Source organism: Solenopsis invicta, chromosome 12 (assembly GCF_016802725.1).
Source record: "Solenopsis invicta isolate M01_SB chromosome 12, UNIL_Sinv_3.0, whole genome shotgun sequence".
Classification (NCBI taxonomy): Eukaryota; Metazoa; Arthropoda; class Insecta; order Hymenoptera; family Formicidae; genus Solenopsis; species Solenopsis invicta.
In genome coordinates this window covers 15,377,466-15,403,091 of record NC_052675.1, presented here as the reverse complement: position 1 = coordinate 15,403,091, position 25,626 = coordinate 15,377,466, and the positions used below count along the sequence as shown (strand labels likewise).

The 25,626-nt window shown below is 32.7% G+C and overlaps 4 protein-coding genes across 5 annotated transcripts; 2 read left to right on the top strand and 2 right to left on the bottom strand.

The window, feature by feature from the left end:
- Nucleotides 1-772: 772 nt before the first annotated feature.
- Nucleotides 773-8,268, bottom strand: LOC105201763. Its single transcript, XM_011169945.3, has 2 exons — nucleotides 5,560-8,268; nucleotides 773-4,096 (listed from the first exon to the last, which is right to left on the bottom strand). Exons 1-2 carry the CDS (start codon nucleotides 8,266-8,268, stop codon nucleotides 2,417-2,419), a joined length of 4,389 nt encoding a protein of 1,462 aa, XP_011168247.1. The 3' UTR covers nucleotides 773-2,416.
- A 2,172-nt stretch (nucleotides 8,269-10,440) lies between these two features.
- LOC105201762 (ER membrane protein complex subunit 2) lies at nucleotides 10,441-13,420 on the top strand. The gene is made up of 8 exons (XM_011169944.2): nucleotides 10,441-10,865; nucleotides 11,322-11,435; nucleotides 11,533-11,683; nucleotides 11,763-11,906; nucleotides 12,033-12,189; nucleotides 12,357-12,452; nucleotides 12,535-12,708; nucleotides 13,024-13,420. Exons 1-7 carry the CDS (start codon nucleotides 10,832-10,834, stop codon nucleotides 12,706-12,708), a joined length of 870 nt encoding a protein of 289 aa, XP_011168246.1. The 5' UTR covers nucleotides 10,441-10,831; the 3' UTR covers nucleotides 13,024-13,420.
- On the bottom strand, nucleotides 13,317-17,298 carry LOC105201784 (tRNA (guanine(10)-N2)-methyltransferase homolog). 2 transcript variants are annotated; one of them, XM_026135938.2, is made up of 9 exons: nucleotides 17,079-17,298; nucleotides 16,717-16,782; nucleotides 15,845-16,093; nucleotides 15,470-15,604; nucleotides 15,146-15,409; nucleotides 14,643-14,781; nucleotides 14,313-14,511; nucleotides 14,056-14,182; nucleotides 13,317-13,829 (listed from the first exon to the last, which is right to left on the bottom strand). In XM_026135938.2, the coding sequence occupies exons 1-9, from the start codon at nucleotides 17,151-17,153 to the stop codon at nucleotides 13,668-13,670; spliced, it is 1,416 nt and encodes a 471-aa protein (XP_025991723.1). In that variant the 5' UTR covers nucleotides 17,154-17,298; the 3' UTR covers nucleotides 13,317-13,667. The 2 variants fall into 2 exon arrangements, with proteins under 2 accessions (XP_025991723.1, XP_025991724.1); XM_026135939.2 differs by having other exon boundaries at nucleotides 16,709-16,782; nucleotides 17,079-17,232.
- Nucleotides 17,299-17,437: 139 nt separating this feature from the next.
- On the top strand, nucleotides 17,438-24,135 carry LOC105201761 (mitochondrial intermediate peptidase). The gene is made up of 10 exons (XM_011169943.3): nucleotides 17,438-17,803; nucleotides 19,440-19,702; nucleotides 20,543-20,729; nucleotides 20,790-20,869; nucleotides 20,993-21,181; nucleotides 21,246-21,387; nucleotides 21,566-21,904; nucleotides 22,101-22,322; nucleotides 22,431-22,661; nucleotides 22,955-24,135. The coding sequence occupies exons 1-10, from the start codon at nucleotides 17,663-17,665 to the stop codon at nucleotides 23,243-23,245; spliced, it is 2,085 nt and encodes a 694-aa protein (XP_011168245.2). The 5' UTR covers nucleotides 17,438-17,662; the 3' UTR covers nucleotides 23,246-24,135.
- Nucleotides 24,136-25,626: the final 1,491 nt, after the last annotated feature.

Below are 25,626 nucleotides of genomic sequence, written 5' to 3'. Positions count from 1 at the left end.
ATATATTTTGAAAAAATAACACATATGATATAATGTTCCATATATATTATAATAAAAAAATTAATGTAATTTTAGATATTCTAAATTTTTAAACCAAAATATATTTAACAAAAATCTGTTATTTTATATATAATCAGATTCCAATTTATACATAATTTATAGCAAATTGTATAATGCATAATTATATATAATTTGATTTCATATCAAAATACTTTTTTAGTTATTTTAAAAATGCAAGACTGTGATCTTTTTTTAGACTTACATTCTTCTGTTTTATAAGTAATAATATTGAATTATTGTAAAATATTCGTCAAAATAAATTATTGGTGTTACACTAACATTGAAGAGCACAACTGTTTTCATTCGTATTAGAGAGCAATATGTAAAGAACCAACACCGATCAGTCTTGAAATTATAGTAACCAATAATATACCGGTCTTATACACATTGCAAAATATATAAATATAGAAGAATAACAACTAAGATTTTCATAACCATTATGTGTAATAATCGATAGTTATAATATTAATTTATATAGGCCCTTGCATAGAAAATTGATCGCAATTCAATACGAATCGTCTCATGCTTATATTGGGCTTACATTGGGCAAACGATGCACAGAAACTTGTAATATGTATATATTTCTCGTGTAAAATAGATACTTGTAAAAAACGAAATTCTTTACAACCATCGACACATAAAAGTGCTGTGTACCTTTGTAAATATTAATTGGATTAATTATCTGTATATAATAATTAATTACTATTAGTTGGCAAACGTGTCCTTTCATTGCGTAGCAAATTTTTCCTCCGCAAGATTTATTTGAGAATCTTTGTGACATATATTATGATAGTTAATCTTTATTAAAAATTCATATCAGTAGCTTAGGTAATTGTAGTCTGAAGTCACTGGACCTACCTAATACGCAAATGTTTAAAACGTAGCATGTATAACGTAATAAAATCCCAATCCCGTATAATGAAGTTGCTTGATAATACAATATATCATAGATAACAACTTTGATCCTTAGATATCTTCGCAGGGCTATAAGTTTTGCAAGAAAAAGAGAAAACAGAACACAAACAAATTTTAATAAATACGTAAACTTGATTTAAAATAAAATTTAAAAAATTTAAATATACAAATTTTATATGAAATTTTTTGTCTTTTTCAACGCAATAAATAAAAAATAAATAACTACAAAGTATTGCAATACATTGACAAGCTGATAGAATTTAATGTATAAGTAACATACATAGCATACTTTTTTTAAAAATTGTTATGGAACAAAGAAGTCCTTAGAATACTTGCATGCCCTACATTAGTCTTAAATGCTTGGATATCTAAAGATTTCTTTTTCTTTTTAAGTGCTTTTAAATTAAACTAAATCACATTTTAACACATAATTTAAATATTATATACATACAAAAAATCAAGTATTAATGAATTTCTTAGAAATAAAAAAAATACCTTGCATTCATTAACAAAAAGAATGATAATAATGTAACAGTTACTTAATAGCAATTTGATCAAAAAAGAAAAAAAAGAGATTTTAGATAAGGTAAAATTACTTGTCTAAAATTAAACCACACGGATGACAAAGTTAATGTCTCCGAATTATTCTACGTATGGCAATGCTTAAAGTGTTACCATAAGACACTTTCGGATATATATAAAAAATTCATGTACCTTTATAGTATTAATAATATTAAAAATGTACGGCATGTATATAACACAGTATATATTCCTCATACATACGAAATCGAATAAAACCCTTAACAGTAGACCCAGTGCTTTAGACTCAGCACTCGAATACCGTTACGGTGACTCAATTGTCTTCATTGTCATCGGCGCGTATACGCGTACAGCCGTACATATTCGTTAATTATATCTTTTTCTGTATCGCGTGTGAACGCAATACGCGTCTCTCCGATCGAGTACAATAAAACATCGACTTGCCGTTATCTGTACGTCGATCGGCGCTAAATAATCTTAACTAAATTTCGTAGTACCGACGGTAATTGTAGCTATAATTTAGACGGGGACAGCGAATCGCTAACCAGTTAGCACGACTATCCCTCGTGTAGAATTTGGGCTGGACCAAGCCAGTTCGAGAAAAATCGGTTCAAAACTAGGATCAACCACCTTATCAAAACTTTGACGAGTTCAGCTTCTAATGTGCCGCAGGCACGTAGCGATGAGTGTCCACTGCGCGTGGAGACTCGTCGAAATGTTACATCATACCAAATCAAAGTGTAAAAGTATAGTTCCAGTTTCCTGAGAACTGTGTACGCTGTAATCTCGTTACAAGTACAACGTGTGCGATTGCGCCGAGTCCCGTCCGATTCATCCCAACTGCGACAATAAGAACGCCAAAATGAACATAGCGGGTCGTAGATGATCCAGCAATCCTTATTCAATTCTCGGTATTTACAGGCTCGCGCGCGTGATGAATTCGCACGTGTTTGTTGTGATTGGACTTGGTGCCGCTCGACTTGCCGCAGATATGACACGTGTACGGCCGCGCGCCCGAGTGCACACGCAAATGCTCCTTGAGATAGTACGAGCGGTGGAAGGTCTTGTTGCACACATCGCACGTATACGCTTTGTTCTCCTCGTGCTCCTTCACGTGCCGCAGACAGTTGTACTTGCGGATGAACTGCGCGCCGCAGTAGTTGCAAGTGTACGGCCGCACATTCCGATGGGAATTCATGTGCGCTGTGTAGTCGCTGTGACGGTAGAATGCCGCGCTGCACTGATTACATTTAAACGGCTTGGTGCTGCGCGCTGCGTGCGTCCATTTGTGCAGCTGCAGGTTCCACTTGGTGCTGAACGCCTTGGAGCAAACTTGACACTCGTACGGTCGCTCGCCATTGTGCACGCGCATATGCACTGCCAGCGACGATCGCAGGTAGATACACTTGCAGATTGGACATTCGACGTTTTCGCTCTCGCGCTGAGCATCAGGAACAAATCGGCGATTATGAGCGCGACGCATGTGACGCGTCAGGCTAGCCATGTGGATAAATCGCTCATTGCAATACGTGCACGCCTTGGGCTTTTCATCATGCGTCTCCTTATGCCAGGCGAGCTTTTTCTTCGTGTGGAACACCTCACCGCAGTGGCATATATAGTCCTTGAGCTTCTTCTTGATGTTTAAATGATGCCTATTTTTGTGCTGAGTCAGATTCGAATATCTGCGGAAGGTCTCGTTACACAAGCTACACCTGACGGGCGCGTTACCGGTGTGGCCATTTGTGTGCTCCTCTAGCTTTTGCTTGGTGAGGAACGCTTTATCGCACACGGTACACGGGAACGGTTTGATACCTAGGTGACGTTTCATGTGGAGCTTGAAGTTCTGCTTGCGATAGAAATATTTACCGCATTGGCCACATTCTAACGGATGTATCTTCAGGTGCGCGTTGAACAGGAACACTGACGGGAATTCCTCGTTGCATATCTGACACTTGGCGGTCTCGCGTATGCGTTTGTTCACATCGGCGATATGCATGCGCCGGTGATGCGCCTGCAGAGATTTCTCGCTGTTGAAACGCTGATTGCATATCGTGCAGATCACCTCGATATTCGACGGTATCACCAAATTTTCGCCGATCTTCTGGTCGGCCTCGGCTTTCGTCAGGCCGTCCGATCCAGGCTGCGACGGTGGCTGCAGCTGATGCAAGAGCGGCTGCTGATGATGGTACATGTGTTGTTGCATATGTATACTCGGTATAAATATGTCGTCAAACATATTCATGCGACTATCCAACAACTTGATGTCCTTCACCTCTGGTTGATCCAAATGGTCTCTACTGCTACTGGGCATTGCGTCCTTGTGCACTGTTGTGCTGTGAACTCTACGCTCTTTCGGACAATCAAACACTTCGCTACAGTGGGAACACTTGAATGTTCGTTTGGTCGGTGTTTTCCGATCCCGATCCAGAAACAGGCTTGAAGTAAAGTGCGTGGCCAATGATCTACTATCCAACAACGGCCCGCTGATTTCGTTGTCGGATCCTTCTGATTCTTCCCAGCTTTCTCGTGCCAACAAATCGTAAGAGGTGGACATGCGTGACGATTCTTGACCCATGTACAACTACACAATAAAAACGTATCTTAGAAATACAGAGATGTATCATACAAAAAATGTATTGCTGATCTATATGTGTATATAGATACATCAATAACATTCTTAAAGAAGATAAAAAGATTTAGAAAGAACAAAAAATCGGTAAACTTTAATTCATTAATGTAGGCATAAAAATAAATTAAATATAAAATTTTTTATGGGCTTTATTTACACTAGATACATTAAAAAAAATTAATAATAATATTAACAAAACTTATATGATTGAGTGTTTCTGGTAAAACCAAGCAGAATTTCTGGTTATTAATAACAAGACTCTGGTTATTATAATCAAAACGTTTGATAAATTTGATTATAATCAGGTAATTTCTACAAGATTTCATATTTGTCCGTTTTGGAACAGACATACTGGTTGAACCTAACAGAATTTCTATTAACAATAAAAAAACTGCAAAGTTACAAAATATTAACATATAAAGCTGCCGCAGTCTGACCTATTGCATGATGTAAATCTATGATTTTGAAATATTAAGATTTTTTTAATTAAAAAAACATTAAGATTCTTTTAAATGAAGAACATATATATAATTATATTGTGACATTGCAATAAAATTTCATTAATATTTTTTTGTATAATATTCCATTATAATACAATAATAAAAAACAAGACTTTCAATGTGAACATAACACAAAATATAAATATACATATAAATAACACAATAACAATTGTATAATTTCATGAAAATTTTCAATTTGATAATAATTTCAAAGTGATTTGACAAGAATAATATAATTAAATATTTAATAATTCTGTTCCCTTTAATAATTAGATTTGGAAAATACAAAACATATCTTAATAACTATAAAAAATCAATTTAAAGACAACTTTCAATATAAATCCTTTAATCAAATATAATAATTTTTTATAAAATAAATAAATTTTTCTTTTACATGTTATATCTTTTACTGTACCTTAGAAAAATCTGTATATAATTATAAATCAAAAATGTATATTTTCATAAATATAAAATATAATTGCAGATACTCTTAATCTTTTATGTGTAATTATAACATATCAATTTATTATAAATTAAGATAAATAAAAAAAATTCTTTCATATGTTAATTTTTTATTGTACATTAGAAAACTCTGCAATTACGAATCAAAATGTTATGCAATGTTAATATAAATATTTGTAAATACTCTTAATAACTATTTTATATATGAATATACCATAATTATAACTATTTATTATAAACTAAGTAGATAAATAAAAAATTCCTTTTACTTCATATTAGAAAACTTTACAAATGCAATTATGAATCAAAACATTTATGCAATGTTTTCGTGAATATAAAAGATAATTGCAAATACTAAATCACATAAATAATACAAAGATCGGAACAAAGAACTGTATAAGCAAAAAATTTTAACTAAAAACATAAAAAAAAAGAATAATGCACATTACAAACCTGCCATGCAGACTGCTCCGTGCAACCATTACTTTCTTGTTCCGACAATTCGCCCCTAGGTGGCATGGTCTCGTCGGCGCGCATATTAATACTCTTCACTTCTTCATCGATACCTATTGCACCCTCGCTACTCGCCATAGATTGCTGGCTGGTCGCACTCACCGCTTTCTGGGACGAGTCACTTATAAACGTACTAGGAACTAATATTTGCAGTCCGTCAAATTCAAAGACGTTCATTGGCCCGGCGTGAGCATCTTCATTTATGTTGAGCAGTTCCATCGATTGCTTCGGCATCAACGACTTAGCCGAGTGAAAGCTCCTGGATTCGGTACTAGTAGTGGGATTTATTGACTCGGAGAGATTCAGGAGATTTTGCGTCTTGGTGCTCGTCGTGATGGAGTACGACTCGTGCATCAAGACGGACGATTGCGAGTGTATCACGGGAAATGAACTGATGTGCTCGGTTATCACTGATTGATGGTACGCATAACTGCTGCTCGACTCCTGAATTTTCGCAACGCTTCCGCACACCGCCACCTGCGCGTTCTCCTGATGCTGACGATCAGTCTTGATTTTCTCCTCTTCCGTCTGAGAACAGTCGATCGGATCCTTCTCCGCGGCGCTGCCTACACCGTTACTATCCTCGTCGTGAGTCACGCTATCGCTGTCCACGTGATGAAACGAATGCATGGACGTAGGTGAACACGGCTTGCTGAGATCCTTCCTGACTCTTAACACGGAAATGCCGCTGATCGTGGACAAAGGCGTGTGCGATCGGACGCCGCAGTCCGCGAAAGGCGTATGCGGACTGGGAATCTCGTCTATCTCCATGTCCGCCTCGTCGAAGTTGTCCTCCTCGTCGATCTTTTCGTCCTCGTCTACGTCCTCGTCGTCCTCGTCATCGTCGTCGTCATCTTCGTCGTCGTGCATGGCCGCGGTGTCGTCGAAGCCGGCACGGTGACGATACGCGTTGAGATTCTCGCATGATCCATGCTCCGATCGCGAGCTATAGCGACGCTGCACGACCTTGCGGCTCTTCCTCCTCGCAACCGGCGACGCAGGCGCTGAAAAACTATATTTATAATTATCTGAATGAAAAGTTCTCTCCAGTCTCTCCAGTGCTTCGTTTATTTTCGAACAGTCTACTCTGTATGACGAACTACAAGATTTTTCCAGCATTCTCAGTTCGTTAGTTACGTAATTATTCTCTTCCTGTATATCGGGCAATATGTGATCCTTCTCATGGGAGCCCGGGATCGTGACCACAGTGTCGTGAATTACACTCTCCTCTCTGTCCGTCACGGCGTCCTTCTCCTTCGCGTCTAAACTCTCCTGATCGTTTGAAATATTATTTTCTTTCTGAAGCGAAGCGTTATTGAGCTCCGTTTCCATTATGGTGATCAGATTCTCCAGTTTCTCTACCGAGTTAAGCTCGGGCTGAACAGAGTCCTTCAGCGCGTCTATTGCTATCAGATCCCGCGGCGAGCCGACGTTGCTATTTATGCTGCTGCTGCGACTCGCGGGTCTATCGTCACTCATCATTTCCGATTCGCAAGCCACGGAATCGATGTCGGCTGTCCCATTGAGCGTTTTCCTGGATACGCTCCCGTATCCCTCCTCGATGACCTGCTGTGTAAACTGTTGTGTTTCTGGCTGCTCGTACGTGACAGTTTTGCACTGTAAGTCCGCGGTCGGAACGTTGCTCGACGCCTCCTCGTCCATCACGTCCGGCAATACGCTCTCCACCTTGTCGGCGTCATCTATAGCACAGGCAATTGTAATAGATCTGGGAATAGCGTTGTATTCATGCTGCACCGTGCCGTCGCCGGGAGGCGTAGAGCTCCGTGTCTGCTGTCCTCTGAGATCGATCGGCAGCGCGCCGCTGTCGCCCTCCTCCCTCACCCTGACAGATGCGTCTTCGCTCGGTAGCACAGGCGACGCTGAGAGGTTCACGTCTGACATAACTTGCCCGGACTCAGGTTCCGCCTCTGGCAGAATCTCTGGCAGAATCTGCTTTGGCTCGGGACTATTTACAGGGACCGTCAGGGTCCTGACGTTGTTCTCCCCGGCCATGGTAACCACTGGTCGGATCCTCGTTGTCGTCGTCGCGCCAGGAATAGCTGCAACTGGTGAGATCATTTGGACGGTGGGTATTTGCTGTTGGTACATACCATATGGATTATACAGCATCTGCATCATCTGATTGGCTTGCGGCGCCATCGCATACTGCGGTATCATCATGGTCCCATTGTTCACAAATTGCTGATAGCTGAAGGAGGTGAACTGCGGTGGCATCATGGTACTTATGGGTGGACATTCAAAGATGGGTCCTACAGGATACGGGGAGTGAGTAGAAATGTGTGCGTTCTGCGAGACCTGGGAGGACGCCTGGGGCGCCTGAATAGAAGTAGGGGTCTGAAGCGCAGCCTGTGGCTGCAGTGATAATGGTAGTGATGTTCCTGCTGATGATGGTAGAACTTGCTGCTGCTGCTGCTGTTGTTGTTGTTGTTGTTGTTGTTGTTGTTGTTGTTGCTGCTGCTGCTGTTGCGACTGTGCCGAGGAGGCGCTGGCTTTAATAAGAGCATCTATAACCTGTTCCTTGGGATGAGTGTCCAGATGCTTTTGCAGACTGATACCCTCACGCAGATACAGGGTACACACAGGACAGGCCACGGCCCCGACGGGCGCTCCCGCACCGTGAAGTTCCATCGTTTATCTTATGGCCGACGGTCGACTTTAAATACGGTACAACTGAACCGACGACCTAGCGAAAGAGCGTTCCACACGTATGACGTAGCAGACACAATGAACGGGCCTCCTTTACGTAGGCATCCGCTTCTCATTCAAGACCGATCGCATTCGTATTGCCTATGCGTGTATGCGTGTCTCTTTCTCTCTCTCTCTCTTCCTCTTGCTTGCGCTCTCTCGCTTTCTCTCTCTCTTTCTTTCTTTCTTTCTCTGCCCGTTCTGGCCACGCTCTTCTCTTCGTGTTTGAAACGGAATAATCGTCGCCGGGGCGGCCGTCTCGCGTCACATCTCGTCGCTTATCGGGCACGCGGTCGCGCACGCACACGGCACAGCTGCACACCGCTGTGCCCCAAAAATATCGACGTCCATGGCTGTCCCCGTAACGCCTGACAGCCGTACGCGGTGCTGCCGTGTGTCCCGGCTGTGCGGTGTGCCGCGAGCAGCAGCGGCGGTGGCGGCGGCAGCGGCGGTGGCGGCGGCGGCGGCGGCGGCGGCACTGGCTCGCCGCCACCAGACAAATCGATATCCTGTTAAATCGCCAGCCAGCCACCAGCCTCCCCAGCCTGCCTGCGCTTATTAAATTACACCTGCCTGCACGCGGCGCGGCCGACGCACGACGGACGGACGGACGCGTGTTGAGACGACGCGCGGCGGCGATTCTCGCGATCCGGGCACACGTCGCGGCACTCACGCACGCACACGGCTGCCCCTCGGCGCGGTGATTATCGCGATTACGGCATGTCTCCTTCCTTTTTTCCCTCCCCTTCGACGGCACGGTCCCGGCCCCAAAAACACAACAGAAAACAGCGACGGAACGATGATAATTCCGCCTGGGAACGGGAGCGACAAGAGAGCCACCCGTCGGGGGGGCTACGGGGGTGGCGTGTGGCGCCGCCTGGCGTCTCGCCACCCACGGTGCTCTCACGCGGCGTTCCAGCGATTACGTGTGACACCTGTTTTCATTAGTACCGACAGATCTGCGCGTGCCGCAGGGGCCGCTCTTATCGAAATCACCACATGTCAAATCAACGTAATACCAATCGTACATATACAATGTCACTAGCGCTGGACCAATAGGCTGTGTTTGAAAATTCTACTCGTTGGGTAGAATAACTTTGAGTAACCAATCAGGGTGAAGAAAAATGGAAAATTTCTTTATTAATTTTAATGATAAGAACTTATTTAGATCTATTTAATTGCAAATTTGCATATGTGAATAAAAGTAATGTGCACATGGAAATTGATTAATCCATTAACACATGCAAAAGGAAAATGGACTAATTAATTTTAAGAGGATCTTATTCGGATACATCGTCGATTGGTTAATTTAATATAAAATTTTGTGATTAGTAGAACAGCAGAAAATATCACCGGCAGATGTGAGTAGGGGGTCGATTGTGTATCATGTAATTAAAGTAAAAATGACAAAAGTAAACAAATTTACTAGAGTATTTATAATTTCATTGATCAACACTTAGTGTATTTGCTCACTTTTGTAATTTTCACTAGTTACATGATACACAATCGACTTCTAGATGTTCTATCTCACCGTGTCCGAATGAAACCTTCCCGATGCGTTTAATAGACTCAATAATTAAGTAGGCGCTTGATGTTATTGGTGTATTCTTCTAGATCTAAAGGTCTGATTGAATGATCTAAAAGAATATACCTCAACGTATTGAATCTGTTGAACGTGCCTATTTGTCCAATGTCCATCATGAAATAATATATGGTACATATATTTCTTATAAAGATTTTGAAAAAACTAATTTAACTGAATATAACATCTGAAGTAATGTTACATACTCAAATTAATTTTTAAAATCTTTAAAATCTTAAGATTATTTGTTATTTATAAAAAATATATATACCACATATTATTTAATAAATGTATTTTTAATTTCAAATAATAATTTTATGTAATAATATTTTTCGCTTAATTATTCTGAAGTTTTTTTAATTAAACATTTAGTGGAATTTAGAATATTAGTATTTGCAAACATTACAACTCAGCGCCAAAGAACGAATACAGCCTTTATTTCACGTGTAGATGGTATTTACACTTGTAGTTTCGAACAGTTCCGAGCGTTTCGAGTTGTAGGAACAGATCTATTTATATGAGTCCACCAGTCATATGGTTTGTCATGACCACAGACATTAATTTTATTACCATGACGAAGTGAATAGCTGTCATCCCCTTCTTCTCACGCTCCCCCTCATATTCATTATTTATCGTAATTATTCTCTACGCTGTCAAGTGTGAGAAAATCGACACGCTATAAAGAGGTACTCGCACCATCGTTACGTTATAGTTTTCGGGCTCTTTTTTTGTTACGCGAATGCAAAAAGGATTTTTTCTTTCATTCATTTTTCGTATAAATACGTTTAATCCGATAATGTTTACATTGCGCATTGTAAGCGCTGCATGCCACATCGCATAACCTCCAAAGCATTGCGTGACAACAATTTTTGTCGTGCTCTTTATCCGCCCGTATAGATTTCTCTCGTTTACAAAGCGATAACGATGGCGGGATGTTACGACAAACTGTCTTGGACAGGTGAGTATTCCCACTACTTGTAACAGTTAACGTCTTATTGTTTAATTCTAAAATAAACAATGTTAACGTTGCGTTTTAAGAATTGTTAATGGTAACGTGACGTTCAACACATGCTTTAGATAGTATAATATTTAAATAGATAGATTTTTTTTTAAATAAATATTTTATATCAAAAAGTAATTTAATTTAGCAAAAGATTAGCTAATTATGGCTAAATTAAATTTCACATTATAGTGTGTTTAATGCACATTTTCAAGTATTATTGCATGCATTTGATTTGAGTATTTTAATAATTTCTTTATTTGTGAATTTATTTTGGAGCATTAAAGCAACATAAAAATGTTAAATCAATAATTTATTAAACAAGGATACTGTTTTGTATTATTTTATTAGAATTAATGGCATTAGAATTTTTATGTGTCTCTGATAAACTCTCTTTATGACTTTGTTATATAGAAGTGCGGGATTTACTGAGAACTTGGAGAGAAGATTCTGAGCGACGAAGTAAAGATGTTGTGGACTTTTGGGAAAAAACATTGATGGGAAAAATTGATCGTTTAGGCAATGAAAGTAAAATCAATCAATATACATCTTACATTATCAAAATTATTAAAATTATCAAAAATTGTATACATATTATAAACATATTTTATCTTTCATTATTCAGAATATCTGGTTCTGGAACAAGTATGTGTAGCTGCATTGGATTGCTACCGATTACCATTAGCTGAATACTGCATCAAAATTTTAATGCGCGCATTTCCCGGCAGTTTGCGTGTTCATAAATATCATGCCATGCATTTGGAAGCATTAGAAATGTAATTTTATTAATGTGTTATTAAATATGTGTAAATATATAGTAACATTTGTCTTGATGCTTGATTGATATTGTTCCAGGTATGATGAAGCAATAGAAGTTTTGGATTCTATCATAAAAAGAGATGAAACTAATGCAGCGCCAAGAAAACGTCGTGTTGCCATTTTAAAAGCTCGCGGACGTATACCTGAGGCAATCAAAGAGCTTACAGAGTATTTGAAAAGGTATATATGTATTACATACTTTTATGCAAATGTGTTTTAAAATCTTATAAAATTATATTTAAGTTTTATAAAATTATATGTTATGTAATTATATCAAGCTAAATTTAAATGATTTACATTATTTAGATTTATGAGTGATCAAGAAGCATGGCACGAACTGTGTGATCTGTATTTACAAGAACAGGAATATTCTAAAGCAGCTTATTGCATGGAAGAACTTATATTGCATAATCCACACAGTCATTTAATTTACCAAAGATATGCGGAAATAAAATATTCTCAGGTAATATATATATCTAGGATTTTATGATGATCAATTTAGTTATAAAGATTATATCATTTCAATTTAGATTAGCAAAAAGTGTAATATAACATGCCAAATTAACAATATAATACTTTAGATATTTTTTAAATATAAAAAGTTTATATAAATTATGCTTTATTATATAGGGTGGATTTGATAATATGGAACTAGCGAAAGCGTACTTTTGCCAAGCTGCAAAATTAAATCCAAATAATATTAGAGCTCTATATGGTTTGTTATTAGTAAGTTTCGTTATTGGATTATAATACTCTGTAGCAATTATGAAAAGTATTTACATTTTTGCAATTGTCTATTTAATTTCAGACAACAAATAATATTGCGACATCACCTAAATGCCCTTCGTCTAAGAAAAAGGAAGCTATGAAACTGAGTGAGTGGGCTAGTAAACAAATTGAGAAACAATATGAAAGTAAAGTTTCAAATGAGGATGTTAAAAACGTAGAACGTTTACTAGGACAATTGCAACTTGAAGCTTAGGTATCATGTTGTTTAACTCTATTCATATAATTTATTTTAATTGTGTGAGAGAGACATACGCGCGCGAGACATACGCGCGCGTAAGTGATATATGTTTAAAGATACTGCAATAACAATTTCCAAAGAATCTACCAGAAATGAAATTTTAAAAAGTGAAAAATTTTAGACACATTCTTCAACTCTATGTGCTGTTTAAAAAAAAGTAAAATCGAATTAAACCTGATCAAAATATATCCGAACAGTATTCTCTATTATTTTATTTTTCTTTGTGTAACGTACGTATATCACACTCCAGATAATTTTGTCTTGTTCCAGGTAATTTTGCCAATGTGCACGTACAATTGTATGTTGATATATTAGTTAATTAATCTATTAGTATCATTGTCGAGTTTTAAATACACTATACGTAATTATCTTTTGAATATATTTATATTTCTGTACTGTATTGTATATTGTATTAACTAAATGGTTGATCTTTTATGATTGTGATCTTTCTCTGTAACTCCGTTCAATATCATCGTTATTTCATTGTTAATTAAATATCGGTTATATTATACATATTAATGCAATAAAAAATGGCGTTGGATGAAAAAGATATATATCACGTATGCAAAAAATATTATTTATTTTTAAATCGTTGAAACAACTAGTTTTGTTTCCATATTAACTTTGATAACTATTCTGTACATAATAAACAAGAATAGCAAAATCAGACAGTCACTTTTGTTGTTAAATAATTTTAAATAATTAAATATATCTTCTCGAAGTAGGAAAAAGATACATAAAATTGAAAAAAAAGGTCTAAAATGTTTGCTTTTTTTGATATAATGAGGCGAGTTTTTAAATTAATCGATTAAACTAACTTTCACATAGCAAAGTACCATTTGCGCATAATGCAATTGATTAATCGATCAATTTAAACTTTTCTATACTGTATAAAAAAAAAGATTGCTCTACAGTCATCTTTCAGTAACTTCCTTATTGCTACGTTCCCATTCCTCTCGTCTCCTCGCTCTTTCTGCGGCTTTTCTCATTCGTTTTTCTTTCCTCGTTTCCTCACGTAATGCAAAATACTTCTCACGGAAGTCGGTTAAATTCATAATAATGCTCTCGTCGGTTTCCTGCCATCAAATATATTAATTAAAAATATTGATATATAATTTAATGATGTCAATGAAATACAAGATAGAAAATGAAAAACTCGGTTTTAATTTTGAAAAAAAAAAATGCTTCTATATTGTATAAAAACTTCCACCTTAGAGTACATATACTTTATCTGAAATTTTGTACAGATATGATGCAAAACTGAGAATTAATAAAATTTTATTACAATTTATGCATATATACCTCTGGTTCTTTAACTTTCTTATAAGTTAATAATCTTCTACTGGTGTAGTTGCTCAATATTTGTTCGGAATTGGCTGTCAGCTCTAAGCAAGAATGTGCTGGTAACTGATCTTCTGTGTACTGGTCTCTATAAATCATAAATTTGACATTTGTCTACTAATCGATAGATAATTATTAATTACTTAATAATTTCTAGAACGCTATAATGATATATATATGATATATATATAATTATTAAATAAGTGTTACATATATACCTAAATAATGGATACCAACAGACCAATCTACCCTGAAGTCTCAGATGTCTCGCAGAAAAGCACAACAGGTCTCTATATATTTGATTTAGGCCATAAACAATTTTTGAAGGAATGTGAGAGGTTGCTTGATGTTCCTCTACTACTGGATTAATTTTCATGGAACCTATACGTTCTGTAGCTTCTCTTATACCGTAAGGTGCTGCAAGATGTTTTTTATATTAAATTCATATCATAAAAGATAATTTGTTTTATTCGTAAACCTTATTAATTAAAGTATAATTTTCCTTCGTAATTTTAGATTTTAAGATTTTATGCAATATTTATACTCACGATCTGTTACAATAGCATCTATTCGCAAATTTGCCCGCCACAGTGGATATGAAAAATCTGCCACCACCACATCAAGATAATAAGAACTCATTCCATACTGACGCATGTTTGCTGCGATACTCTCGTCTTTTTCCCTTGTCTTTGACATTCAATATGACAATTATTTAATTTTTTTTGTGCTACTTTGTGTATTAATCCTCTGTATGCATTGTCTTTAGGCACCTTCTCTACACACATTGGGTCATGGCACTTTTGAGTTAATTTTTGTTACAAGTATAAAAATATTCTTCAATGACTTACATATACTTTACATCTCTAGAAAGTATTTGCATTGTTTATTTTTAAAAAAAAGTATATAAATGTTATATAATAAATTACAACGCTCTTAGTTTTTTAAAGAAATGAAATGCATTTGTATTGAATTATGTGTATAGAGAAGGTTAAAGTAATACTATAGAGAAATTTTATATACAATATAAATAACTAAACTCTTTTAACGATACCTTCTGCGATATCCGTGTAGGTCTCGTACGGCCGTGAAGCATTAAAAAATCGATGTCTGTTCCAAATGTATATCCTCCAAATTGAGATGCGGCAATTAACAAGGAACCAGTGCCCACAAATGGATCAAAAACTAGGTCCCCGTTTCTAATTTGTGCCTGATTTGCCATTATCAGCGACAACTGGGGATCCATTGACGTATTTCCTATAAATTTCCTAGTTTTTAGTGACAACTTTTGAATCAACTCTCGTTGACCATCGGCAATCTATAATAAAATGATATTACAGCCTATAAATAATGGGTAATGTACTATCACATTACTCACCCATCTTCCAAAGAAATATTCATGAGGTTCTTCAGGAATGTCATTGGGATTAAGGCCATAATATTCTATATAGCATAAAGTGATATCAGGATTTTTCAATTTAACTGATCCTTCAAGGGGTAGATAACTGAAAGACTACTCCCAATATTACATTAAATTAATAAATGTTACATTAATTTAAACATATAATTAAATATACGATCTATTTTTTTTATTTAATGATGGCTTAAGATTATGTGTGTATATATATATATATATATATATATATATATACACATAATCTTTTATATATATATATATATATACACATAATCTTATATATATATATATATATATATATATTACATAATACATAATTGAGAAATATCTACTTACTTCGATTTTATTTATCTTCTCATGTTGCGAGAAATGTTTACAGAAAGTCTCTACCACAATCTTAAATGATTTTTTCTTATTTCTTGCCATAGCTTCTGAATTTTTGATGGAATAAGTTTTCAAAGAACTATGTAAATCCTCGTTTTGTTTACCTTGTCCCCAAAGCTCTAAACAGAAACGCAATGAAACTGCCCTACTAGCGATTTGATGAACTGCATTTTCATCAGGTAAATCCACAATCCAGTAAGGCTAAACAAAATTTAACAAATTTATTTTCACGTTTTACACCATGTCATATATTATTTGTTTCCATATACTAATATTTTCTTTTTGATTATTGAAAATGTCTTTTTGTATCTTTCTGTATAAAATACATATTATAATTTAGGTATGTAAATTTAAAATACAAATTTGATACATTATACTATAATAGCATTTCTTAAATCATCTTCATTTGCACTTAAATTATGTCATAAGTTTTACCATCTTTCAAAATATAAATTGCAATTAAAATCCACACAAGACAGCACACAATATTTATAAAATATTTACAAAATATTTATAATAACTATTAGAATATGTTTAAAATATAAAAATATTTTATAAATATTTTTATGGTCTCAGATTAAATAGAACATATTTATCATAAATATTATGATAAATATTGTCTAAAATATTAAAATATTGACTAAATATTTATACAATATTTATTATATTTATAATAAATACTCATTATAAGCATTGTATGCTGTCTGGAAAAGTACTTGTAAAGAAATTTTCTAAATCTGTTCCAGTATGGATTACACATATGTAAACTGAAAAAATATGTTACATATTACTATATATATTTAATAATGTTCATACTTCCTTACATGTTCCTTTGGTTTCGTCATTGCACATGGATCAATGTGAAACATGTCAAATATAGATTCCATTTCCTAAAAAAATATAATAAAATATAACATTTTTACATACACATATATAAATATAAATTTCTATAATATTTACGTAACATTTCTTTTCTCTATGTAAAATTTATTAAAACAAAAATTTTGCAGTCTATCTTACTGTATAACTAAGTATAAATATTTACAGATAAAAATGTTTACAAAATTTAATTTTTTTTAAATATAAAACGTAAATTTAAAAAAAAATTAACATTGTATATATAAATACAGTAATATTTTAAGAAGTCACTCCATATGATTCTGAAATTTGATGAGAAAATACTCACGGCCAATCGAAAGTCGACGTGCTCATGAGCAAACCAAAATAGATATCTATTTAATTGATTGCTCATTTTTAACATCGCTTAATATCGTAAATTGTTATATCAAATCTATCGAATATCGCATTAAATAAAGCTTTAAATGGAGCGTTATTGTTATTATTTACAGTAACCTAACCTCAAATCGACCGACCGCACTTTCAAGCAATGACTAAATTCTACAAGATTAGAAAGTTCAACATTCTGGTTACATGATTGGTGAATCACTGAAATATACCGGGGTGGTATGCATGTGTGTGTATGTGTATGTGGTGTGTATGTAGTGCGTTTTTTTATTTTCCCCATTTTCCCTTTGGATTGCGAAAGCACGAGGAAGAAAGACGAACGTTTCTCTATTGGAAAAGTATTGATTGGCTAACATGTGATGTGATTTGTAGACTATCTTCAACAAGTTTGAAATAAACTGTTGGTACTCGTTAACATTACGAATTACAACGCAACTGTATTCGTTAATTGTCTGGAATTTACATTAATTATTGTGGATTGTCTCATCTCGTCTTTCTACGATAAAATTTTGATATTTGCGAAGGATGATTCGAATACTTCAGAGGCAAATCTTTCGAAACGCACGAAGTGCCAGGAGATTGAATACATGGTCGCCTCTTGCCACAGCGTTCAATTCCATTGTCAAAGATGAGAGTAATTCGGCAAGTGTATTAAAGAAAGAAGCGGTAAGTCTTGAAAAGTTTATCTCATCATTTAGTTAGGGTTTAATTTAAATCTTCTGGAGTTGATGGATCTATTGGACTTGTCAATTATAAATCTTGAGTTATTTTTATTATGTAACATAAACTTAGTATTTATTCCTTTTTTATGTCAATAATGTAATTTTAATTTCCATGAAATTGATTAGTCTTTTCAAGATAAATTAAATGAGTTACAGAGCCAGTGGCAATAACTGTATTACAATATTTTTAATGTTAGCATTGGAGAGTTAAAAATATAACCAATACTTTTTTTAAATTGCTAAAATAAAACCAGAAAAATTTCAGTTTTTTTTTGCAAAAATTTTTTTTTTGGCTATGTGAATGATATGCTACCTAACTTTTAATGTCCATCATGTTCATGTAATCTAGGAAGTTATGTAATCTTATTTTTGTTAAATTTTTATTTTTCCTTTTATTTCCAGGTTATCTCATAGATTAGGGTATGATGAGTTACAAACTCGAAACATTATAAGCACACAAAATCTTTAAATATTATATAGATACCATAAAATTAAAATAATATTATTATCAATATTTGGAGAAAATTATTCAATATTTTTTACCATTATAGGAATATTATGTTAATGTTATATGTCCATTTTTATATAATATTTGTGATATATTATTTCAATATGCATGGAATATGAAAATGTTGTATGAAAATTATTGTAGCCAAAAATTAATGTAAATTATTATGCATAAAATATTCTTAAACTTTACATTTATTACTTTATTACATTTAAAAGTTATAATATTTCTGATAATTTAAAATGTTGAAGTAAATAGTATTATTCACTTTTTCATATAATATTCTTATAATATTATTAGGAGTGAACATATAACCATTTATATTAATATTTCAGAAATATTATTTAATATTAAATAATATTACACTCTTATAGAAATACATGTGGTGAACTAAATTTATAAAATCATATACTATAAAACAGAGTTTTAGTACTGGTTAGATCATTTTTTAATTGAAAAATGTTAGGATACTTTACTGCTGTTATGAAAAACCATGATCTAAAGTTAAGAAATCATAATATTTTTTGTGACAACAGTAAATATTGGTTCTCTATAAAATTTTTAAATTTTGAAAAGTATTGTATCATTCTTTTAAAAAATCCAAAAAAATGTCATAAAGATATTCTTTTGAACGTCTTCACAATATCTTTGAGACTTTTGCCATATGTGATATAAGATATTAACTTTATTTAACTTCAGTTAAATGTATGCAATCATTTTCTTTACGGAAAAAAGAAATGGTTTACAAATACACATGAATTTTTTTATCTTTTGGAAAAAAATCAAAAGAATTTATGGAAAAATTGAAGAAAACTAGGTTTTTTCTAAGTTTTAGAACTATAGTTAAAAATTAGTTTTTTTTACCATGCGTTTCACCTTTATCAAAATTTAAATTGAAAAACTTCACCTAAGTATCAAAATGAATAGTAATGTGACTTTAATTGATGTTTGAATTATGTGACTTTAATTGATGTTTGAATTAAACCGTAACAGAACTTTGTCCGATCTTACACTGCGTTTACAAATAATTACATTTTGCTTATATATCTTACTGTTTAAAATTGTCTTAAAGGGACTGTTTGACATATCAGAGTTAAAAACTGAGGAAGGCTTTGATATATTGAAAAATCGCACGCTGGCCGAGGTCGACGTTCTCATCGAGGAAGCGACGAGCAAGAATAGAAAGAGAAAAATGGTAGAGATATTTGACGAATTGTCTAACACGCTATGTAAAGTAGCAGATATGGCAGAGTTTATTAGGGTCGCTCATCCCGATCAACGATACGTTCGAGCTGCCGAAGATGCTTGTATAACTATTAGTGGTGTGGTCGAGAAGTGAGTCCACTTTTGAACATTGAGAAAAACAGGTTGTTTTAATTATATTTATAAATATTTAATTGTTATGTGACAATTTATTCGTTTATTTTAGATTATTTTTATATATTATGTCACAACTTATAAATTTTCTTAAAATCTACATTATAATTTAGTTTTTATAAATATGCACGAATTTGTGTTTTAATCTCTAAATAAAAGATTTAAAGATGTATAATAAAAAATACAGGGTTGGATAAGTTAATATATTTTTTTTTACTAAATTTAGTTAAAGTTAATGGCTTATAAAATTAATTTAGTTATGTTAAAAAATTACATGAACAAAAAACTAAAAAATTATTTAAAAGTTGTATTAAGATTAAATGACTTAAAAGTCATTAAGATTAAATTAACTTAAGTTAAATTAAAAGTTAATTTTGAATAATTTTGACATTATTCATATTAAATTATAAATTTATAAAATTTAAAAATTAGATTACTCAAAACAATTATAAGTTATTAAATTTTTAATATTTTATTTATAAATTAAATTTATATAAAATAACAAAAAATTTTGTTTAAAAATATTATTTTTTATATGAGAGTTCAATTTTTCCTTTATAAATTCTTTTCTTTACATAGATAAATTTTTAACTTAGGAAAAAGATTAATAAATTATGTTAAATGTTATTAATTTTTTAACTTTATTATTTAATATTATATATTTTTATAACTATAGTTACATACTACCTTGAAAAAGTGCAATATCTTTAACAGACATGCAATATCTTCGATTACTATTCACAGAATAGATTTATAGATTAAGACAATACTTTTATAAATCGAACATAAATTCTGCAGATTAAACACACATCGTGAATTATACGATTCGCTGAAACAAGTAACAAATAACGGTGATACTCAAGCAACATCAGATATTGATGATCATGTAGCTAAGTTATTCCTATTCGATTTTGAACAATGTGGTATACACTTGCCGGAAAGACAGAGAAGAAGAGTGGTTGAGCTAAACGATTATATTCTGCAAGTAAATATTATTCAACAATATCTCTAATCGTCAAATCCGTAAATGTGTTTTTCCTTTTAGGTAGGTCAAAAGTTTATGGCTGGCGCTGTTGCCCCGAGAACAGTTAACGCCGATGTGTTACCTGACGTCATCAGGCAATAGTAAGTGCGATAATTTAAGTAATTTACTTTCATCGTTTAACTGAATGCTACTATTTTATTTAAAACTTTTCGAAGGTTTAAGCTTTAGAAAAGTATCGCGTTGATATCGGATACGTTTCACAGTTTTGTAACAGAGAACGGTCAAATATTAGTGCAAGGATTTTACACAGACTCTTCTAACACTGCCGTTCGCGAAGCGGCGTACAAATTGTTTTTATTCCCGGATAAGGAGCAAGAATATTTGTTGCACGAACTCTTGCACTCCAGGCATCTGCTAGCGGAATCATGCGGATTCGCGTCATATGCGCATAGGTAATTTTAAAGTAAAATTTGTTTTAAACGAAAACGAAAGTAATTTAAAAATTTATTATTATAGAGCTGTAAAAGGAAGTACAGTCAAATCGCCGGAAGTAGTAAAGGAATTTCTCAATATATTGAACGATAATTTGCAGCCTAAAGCAACACAAGATTTTCAAGAAATGCAAAAGATGAAAAATACTGAGTCGCGTATAAAACAAGTGTGTATCCTATACGATATTTACAATACTTATTTATATTTTATTTATGTAATAAATAGAATAAATATAAATAAGTATTGTAGAATACAATAAAAATGTATGGAGGTCACAGTTTTTAATTCTTATGTTCTATTTTACAATTGTAAAATTATTTCTCTTTTTTTGGATTATTAAACAGGAATTGATGCCATGGGATACTCCTTACTTCATGGCAAAGGCGAAAAAAGCTTGGTTAAATACTTCTACTACCGAGTTTGCTCCATACTTCTCTCTTGGTGCTTGTATGGAAGGTTTAAATTTCCTTACACAGTCATTGTACAGAATTAAGCTCGAAACCGTCCCAGTATTATCTGGAGAAGTATGGGCTAATAATGTTCATAAATTAGCTGTAATAGATGAAGAGGAAGGAATCTTGGGTTATATCTACTGTGATTTCTACGAAAGAGCAGGGAAACCTAATCAAGACTGCCACTTTACAATCCAAGGTGGTAAACAACTTTCAGATGGCTCTTATCAGGTATAAATTAATTATATATATATAAAAATTATATATTTAAAAAAAAATATTTTTTATATATATGATTATATTTCTTATTATTAATTATTAATGTGCTTGTTATTAATTTTCCCTTTTGTATTCATGTGTCTATTTATGCATTTACATATAATTGCAGAAATTATAAGCTTTATAGCACTGTTATCATTAATTTCAGATTCCTATCGTTGTACTCATGCTATCCTTACCGCAGCCACGTTGGTCAAATCCATGTTTATTGAGTCCGTCATCCGTGGACAATTTATTTCACGAAATGGGACACGCGTTACATTCTATGCTCGGTCGAACGAAATATCAGCATGTTACTGGTACTAGATGTAGTACAGACTTTGCGGAAGTGCCTAGTGTGTTAATGGAATATTTTGCGAGTGATCCTAGGGTAAATATCCAATAATATAATGTGGCATAAATGATCATAATTTCTGAAATTATTATAAGTTTGTTGGTATTATATAATGAATATTTTAATTTACTTATGTAATCACAGGTTGTATCGAAGTTTGCAAAGCATTTTCAAACTCAAGAACCAATGCCGGAAAATTTATTGCACAAACTGTGTGCTTCGAAGAATATCTTTTATGCCTCCGAATTACAGAATCAAGTATTCTACAGCATGTTGGATCAAGTGTATCATAGTGCAAAACTAACGAAATCTACTACCGAGATTTTAGAAGATGTACAAAAGGAATATTATGGTCTTCCATACGTGAAAAATACGGTTTATATTTTTTATTAATTCTATTGATTTTAGAGCATAAATTTTACGCATTTACAAAAAAAATAGATAGCTATAATAGAAGTTTTAAAGTTTATTTAGAAGATTGTAAAAAGTATTCTTTTTATTTTTATTGGTCTTTTTACATAAATATATAATCTTTAAACACGTAACTAAAAGTTGGATCTAATGATTAAATAATCAATTTTATAATATATTAAATAATAAATTGAGTTTTGTTTATTATAGTATGCATATTTTTAATACTACAATTAATCTTTTCATTTTGTTCATAGGCATGGCAATTGAGATTTTCCCATTTGGTCGGATATGGTGCAAAATATTATTCTTATTTAATATCTCGTGCAATCGCCGCGTGGATTTGGCAAACCTACTTTCACAATGATCCTTTTTGTCAATCATCGGGTAATCGTTATCGAAGAGAATGTTTGGCGCACGGAGGTGGTAAACCGGCATCGCTGTTAGTATCGGATTTCTTAAACAAGGAAGCCAACGCCGTCACCTTTGCAAAATCGTTAATGAATGAGGTTGATATGAAAAATCTACATGTGCAAACGATAAAATAGTCTAACGATGTAAATTTTCTTTGTACAGATGTGCAACAATGTATGATGTTTCATACAAGAATTACAACCTTGTAACCAATTTCTTGGTTACATCTCATCTAAAATATATAAAATACATTCTTAAAAAAAAAAAGAAATTATAGAAATGTTGCTTATTTCCTAAAAGTTACATATATAGAGAAATAGAGAATATTTTACTTTTAATGGCAATTTACAATTTACACTAATGAAACTCATTCTTTTCTCATCGCAAAATAATCGTAACTTTTTAATTTTCAATATTTAACTAGTGATTGGTTATTTTCAATTGAACTTCTTGCACAGTTCATCTTTTTCTATTGGATAAAAAATGCAAGAAGTTTACTTAAAAAGTTTTGCGCAATTTTGTAAACTTGAAAAAATATATAAAATCACACAATAAATAACTAACATGATTTATAATGCTTTTTGTTTAATATTTATTATTAAAAAGAATAGACCTTAAATTTTCAATTAAAATTGAATATCAATGTAAATTCTTGATGAAAATTTGATGAAAAAGTATGTGATTTCAGTATGATATATTTTCATCTTTGACAATTTAGCCAAAATATTATTCTTTCATTAGAAAAATTTTTTCAAAATGTTAAATTAATAAATGAATCTGTTAATGTGAAAAGTAAGACAGTAGAAATGGAACACTGTACATAAATCCCTTTTACATTTCATGATGATATTACTGTTATTACAAAGTGGCGTTGTTTCTTCTTGATTGTATTTTTTATTATAAGTACAGAACCCCTTACTCTCTATGTACAATTTCGATAGATTTATCAATTATTACAAAAAAATAAGTTTTGTAGTGTTATACATATAATTGGAAACGCAGTATAAGATAATTTATGTGAGAAGATATTATGTTTATATACTCTACCTTCACTTCCTGAGGTTATTCCTAAATCTGTACATGGCAACGCGCACGTGAAGTTATAAACTTTTCTTGTTAAAAGGAGCACAAATGATACTCCAAAACGCTGGTTTGCTGGCAGTACTATCTTCTCTCAATTAAAGAACTATCAGTAGTTCAGTTATGCATTTATATTGCATAACTGTATTTGTGTTGATGTTTTATAGATTTGTGTTAAAACTCTCAGTGAGTACTCTTCCATCGAAATAAGCTGAACATTCCTGTCAATAAACGTCTTTGTAAAAGTATTATTTACTAATCTAGTTTATAAATACATGGACACGAAATGATTTAACAAGATCACAATCACTGATGATCAACGATTAATTCTTTTTTTTGTCATATATTTTCTAAATATTATTTTTCGGTAATGATGATGCAGAATTGAGACGTAATGCGTTATTTGTAATATCGTTATTGTTACAATTATTTTTTTTTAAGTAACGGGCTGTTAAAAACGTTACTTTTTTTCAGTAACTGTTATGATAGCGTAGTTACAATTTTTCGATAACAGTACCAAATTTAATAGATATTTTTATCGTTACTTTTTATATTTTGAATCTACTTGTGACAATTTCCGTTGTTCATGTGTGTGTTCAATCATCAGTCTCCAGTTGATATTTATATATATAATCACTATTTTTATGATTAAAACTATCTTAAATATGATTTTAAGATGTCATAAACAAATTGTACATTTTAAGAATAAATTTGAATTTGAAATGATCATATTAAAACTTTTAAAAACAAAATTTAAGGTGGAAAATGTATAAAATTATAAACATTATATTATAATAATATAATAATAGTATAAAAGTATAATTTTACTATATTTATAAATTTAGTAAAAATCTAAATTTTTCAATTTGCATTTTAAGCATTTAAAAATTTTTTTTAAAACATTTTGTGGTCTTATGAATTTAAGTTATAATATTGTTTTCATTAATATTTTAACAAAAGTAAATTTATCAGAAAAATAAATTCCCTATTTAATCTTATTTTAACATTAAAAAAGTAATGAAAATGTAATGAATTGTTAAGTAACGATAACAATAATGAGGTACTTTTTAGAATTAGTAACTAGCTGTTTTTCGATAACGAGGTACTTTTAAAAAGTAACTTCCAACCTTGTAATGCATATATATATGTATATATCAGTTTTTTAGTAACAATCGCGACATACGTTATGTGGTTTTCTATTTATTGACATTTCATTTGTCTTACGTTGTTTCGCGGTTGTATAGTTAAAACTTTGATTTAAGACAAACTGGACACTTTTATCGTATATTTTGCCTCTAACACGAAGATGCAGCATGTTTCAAGACCTATTATTTTTATATTTATAGTTCCAAAGAATATATTTATAATGTTAAAAATGTTTTTAAAAACACGAAGATAAGTGAAGAGGTACAAATAATTTGCAGATTTCAAAGTA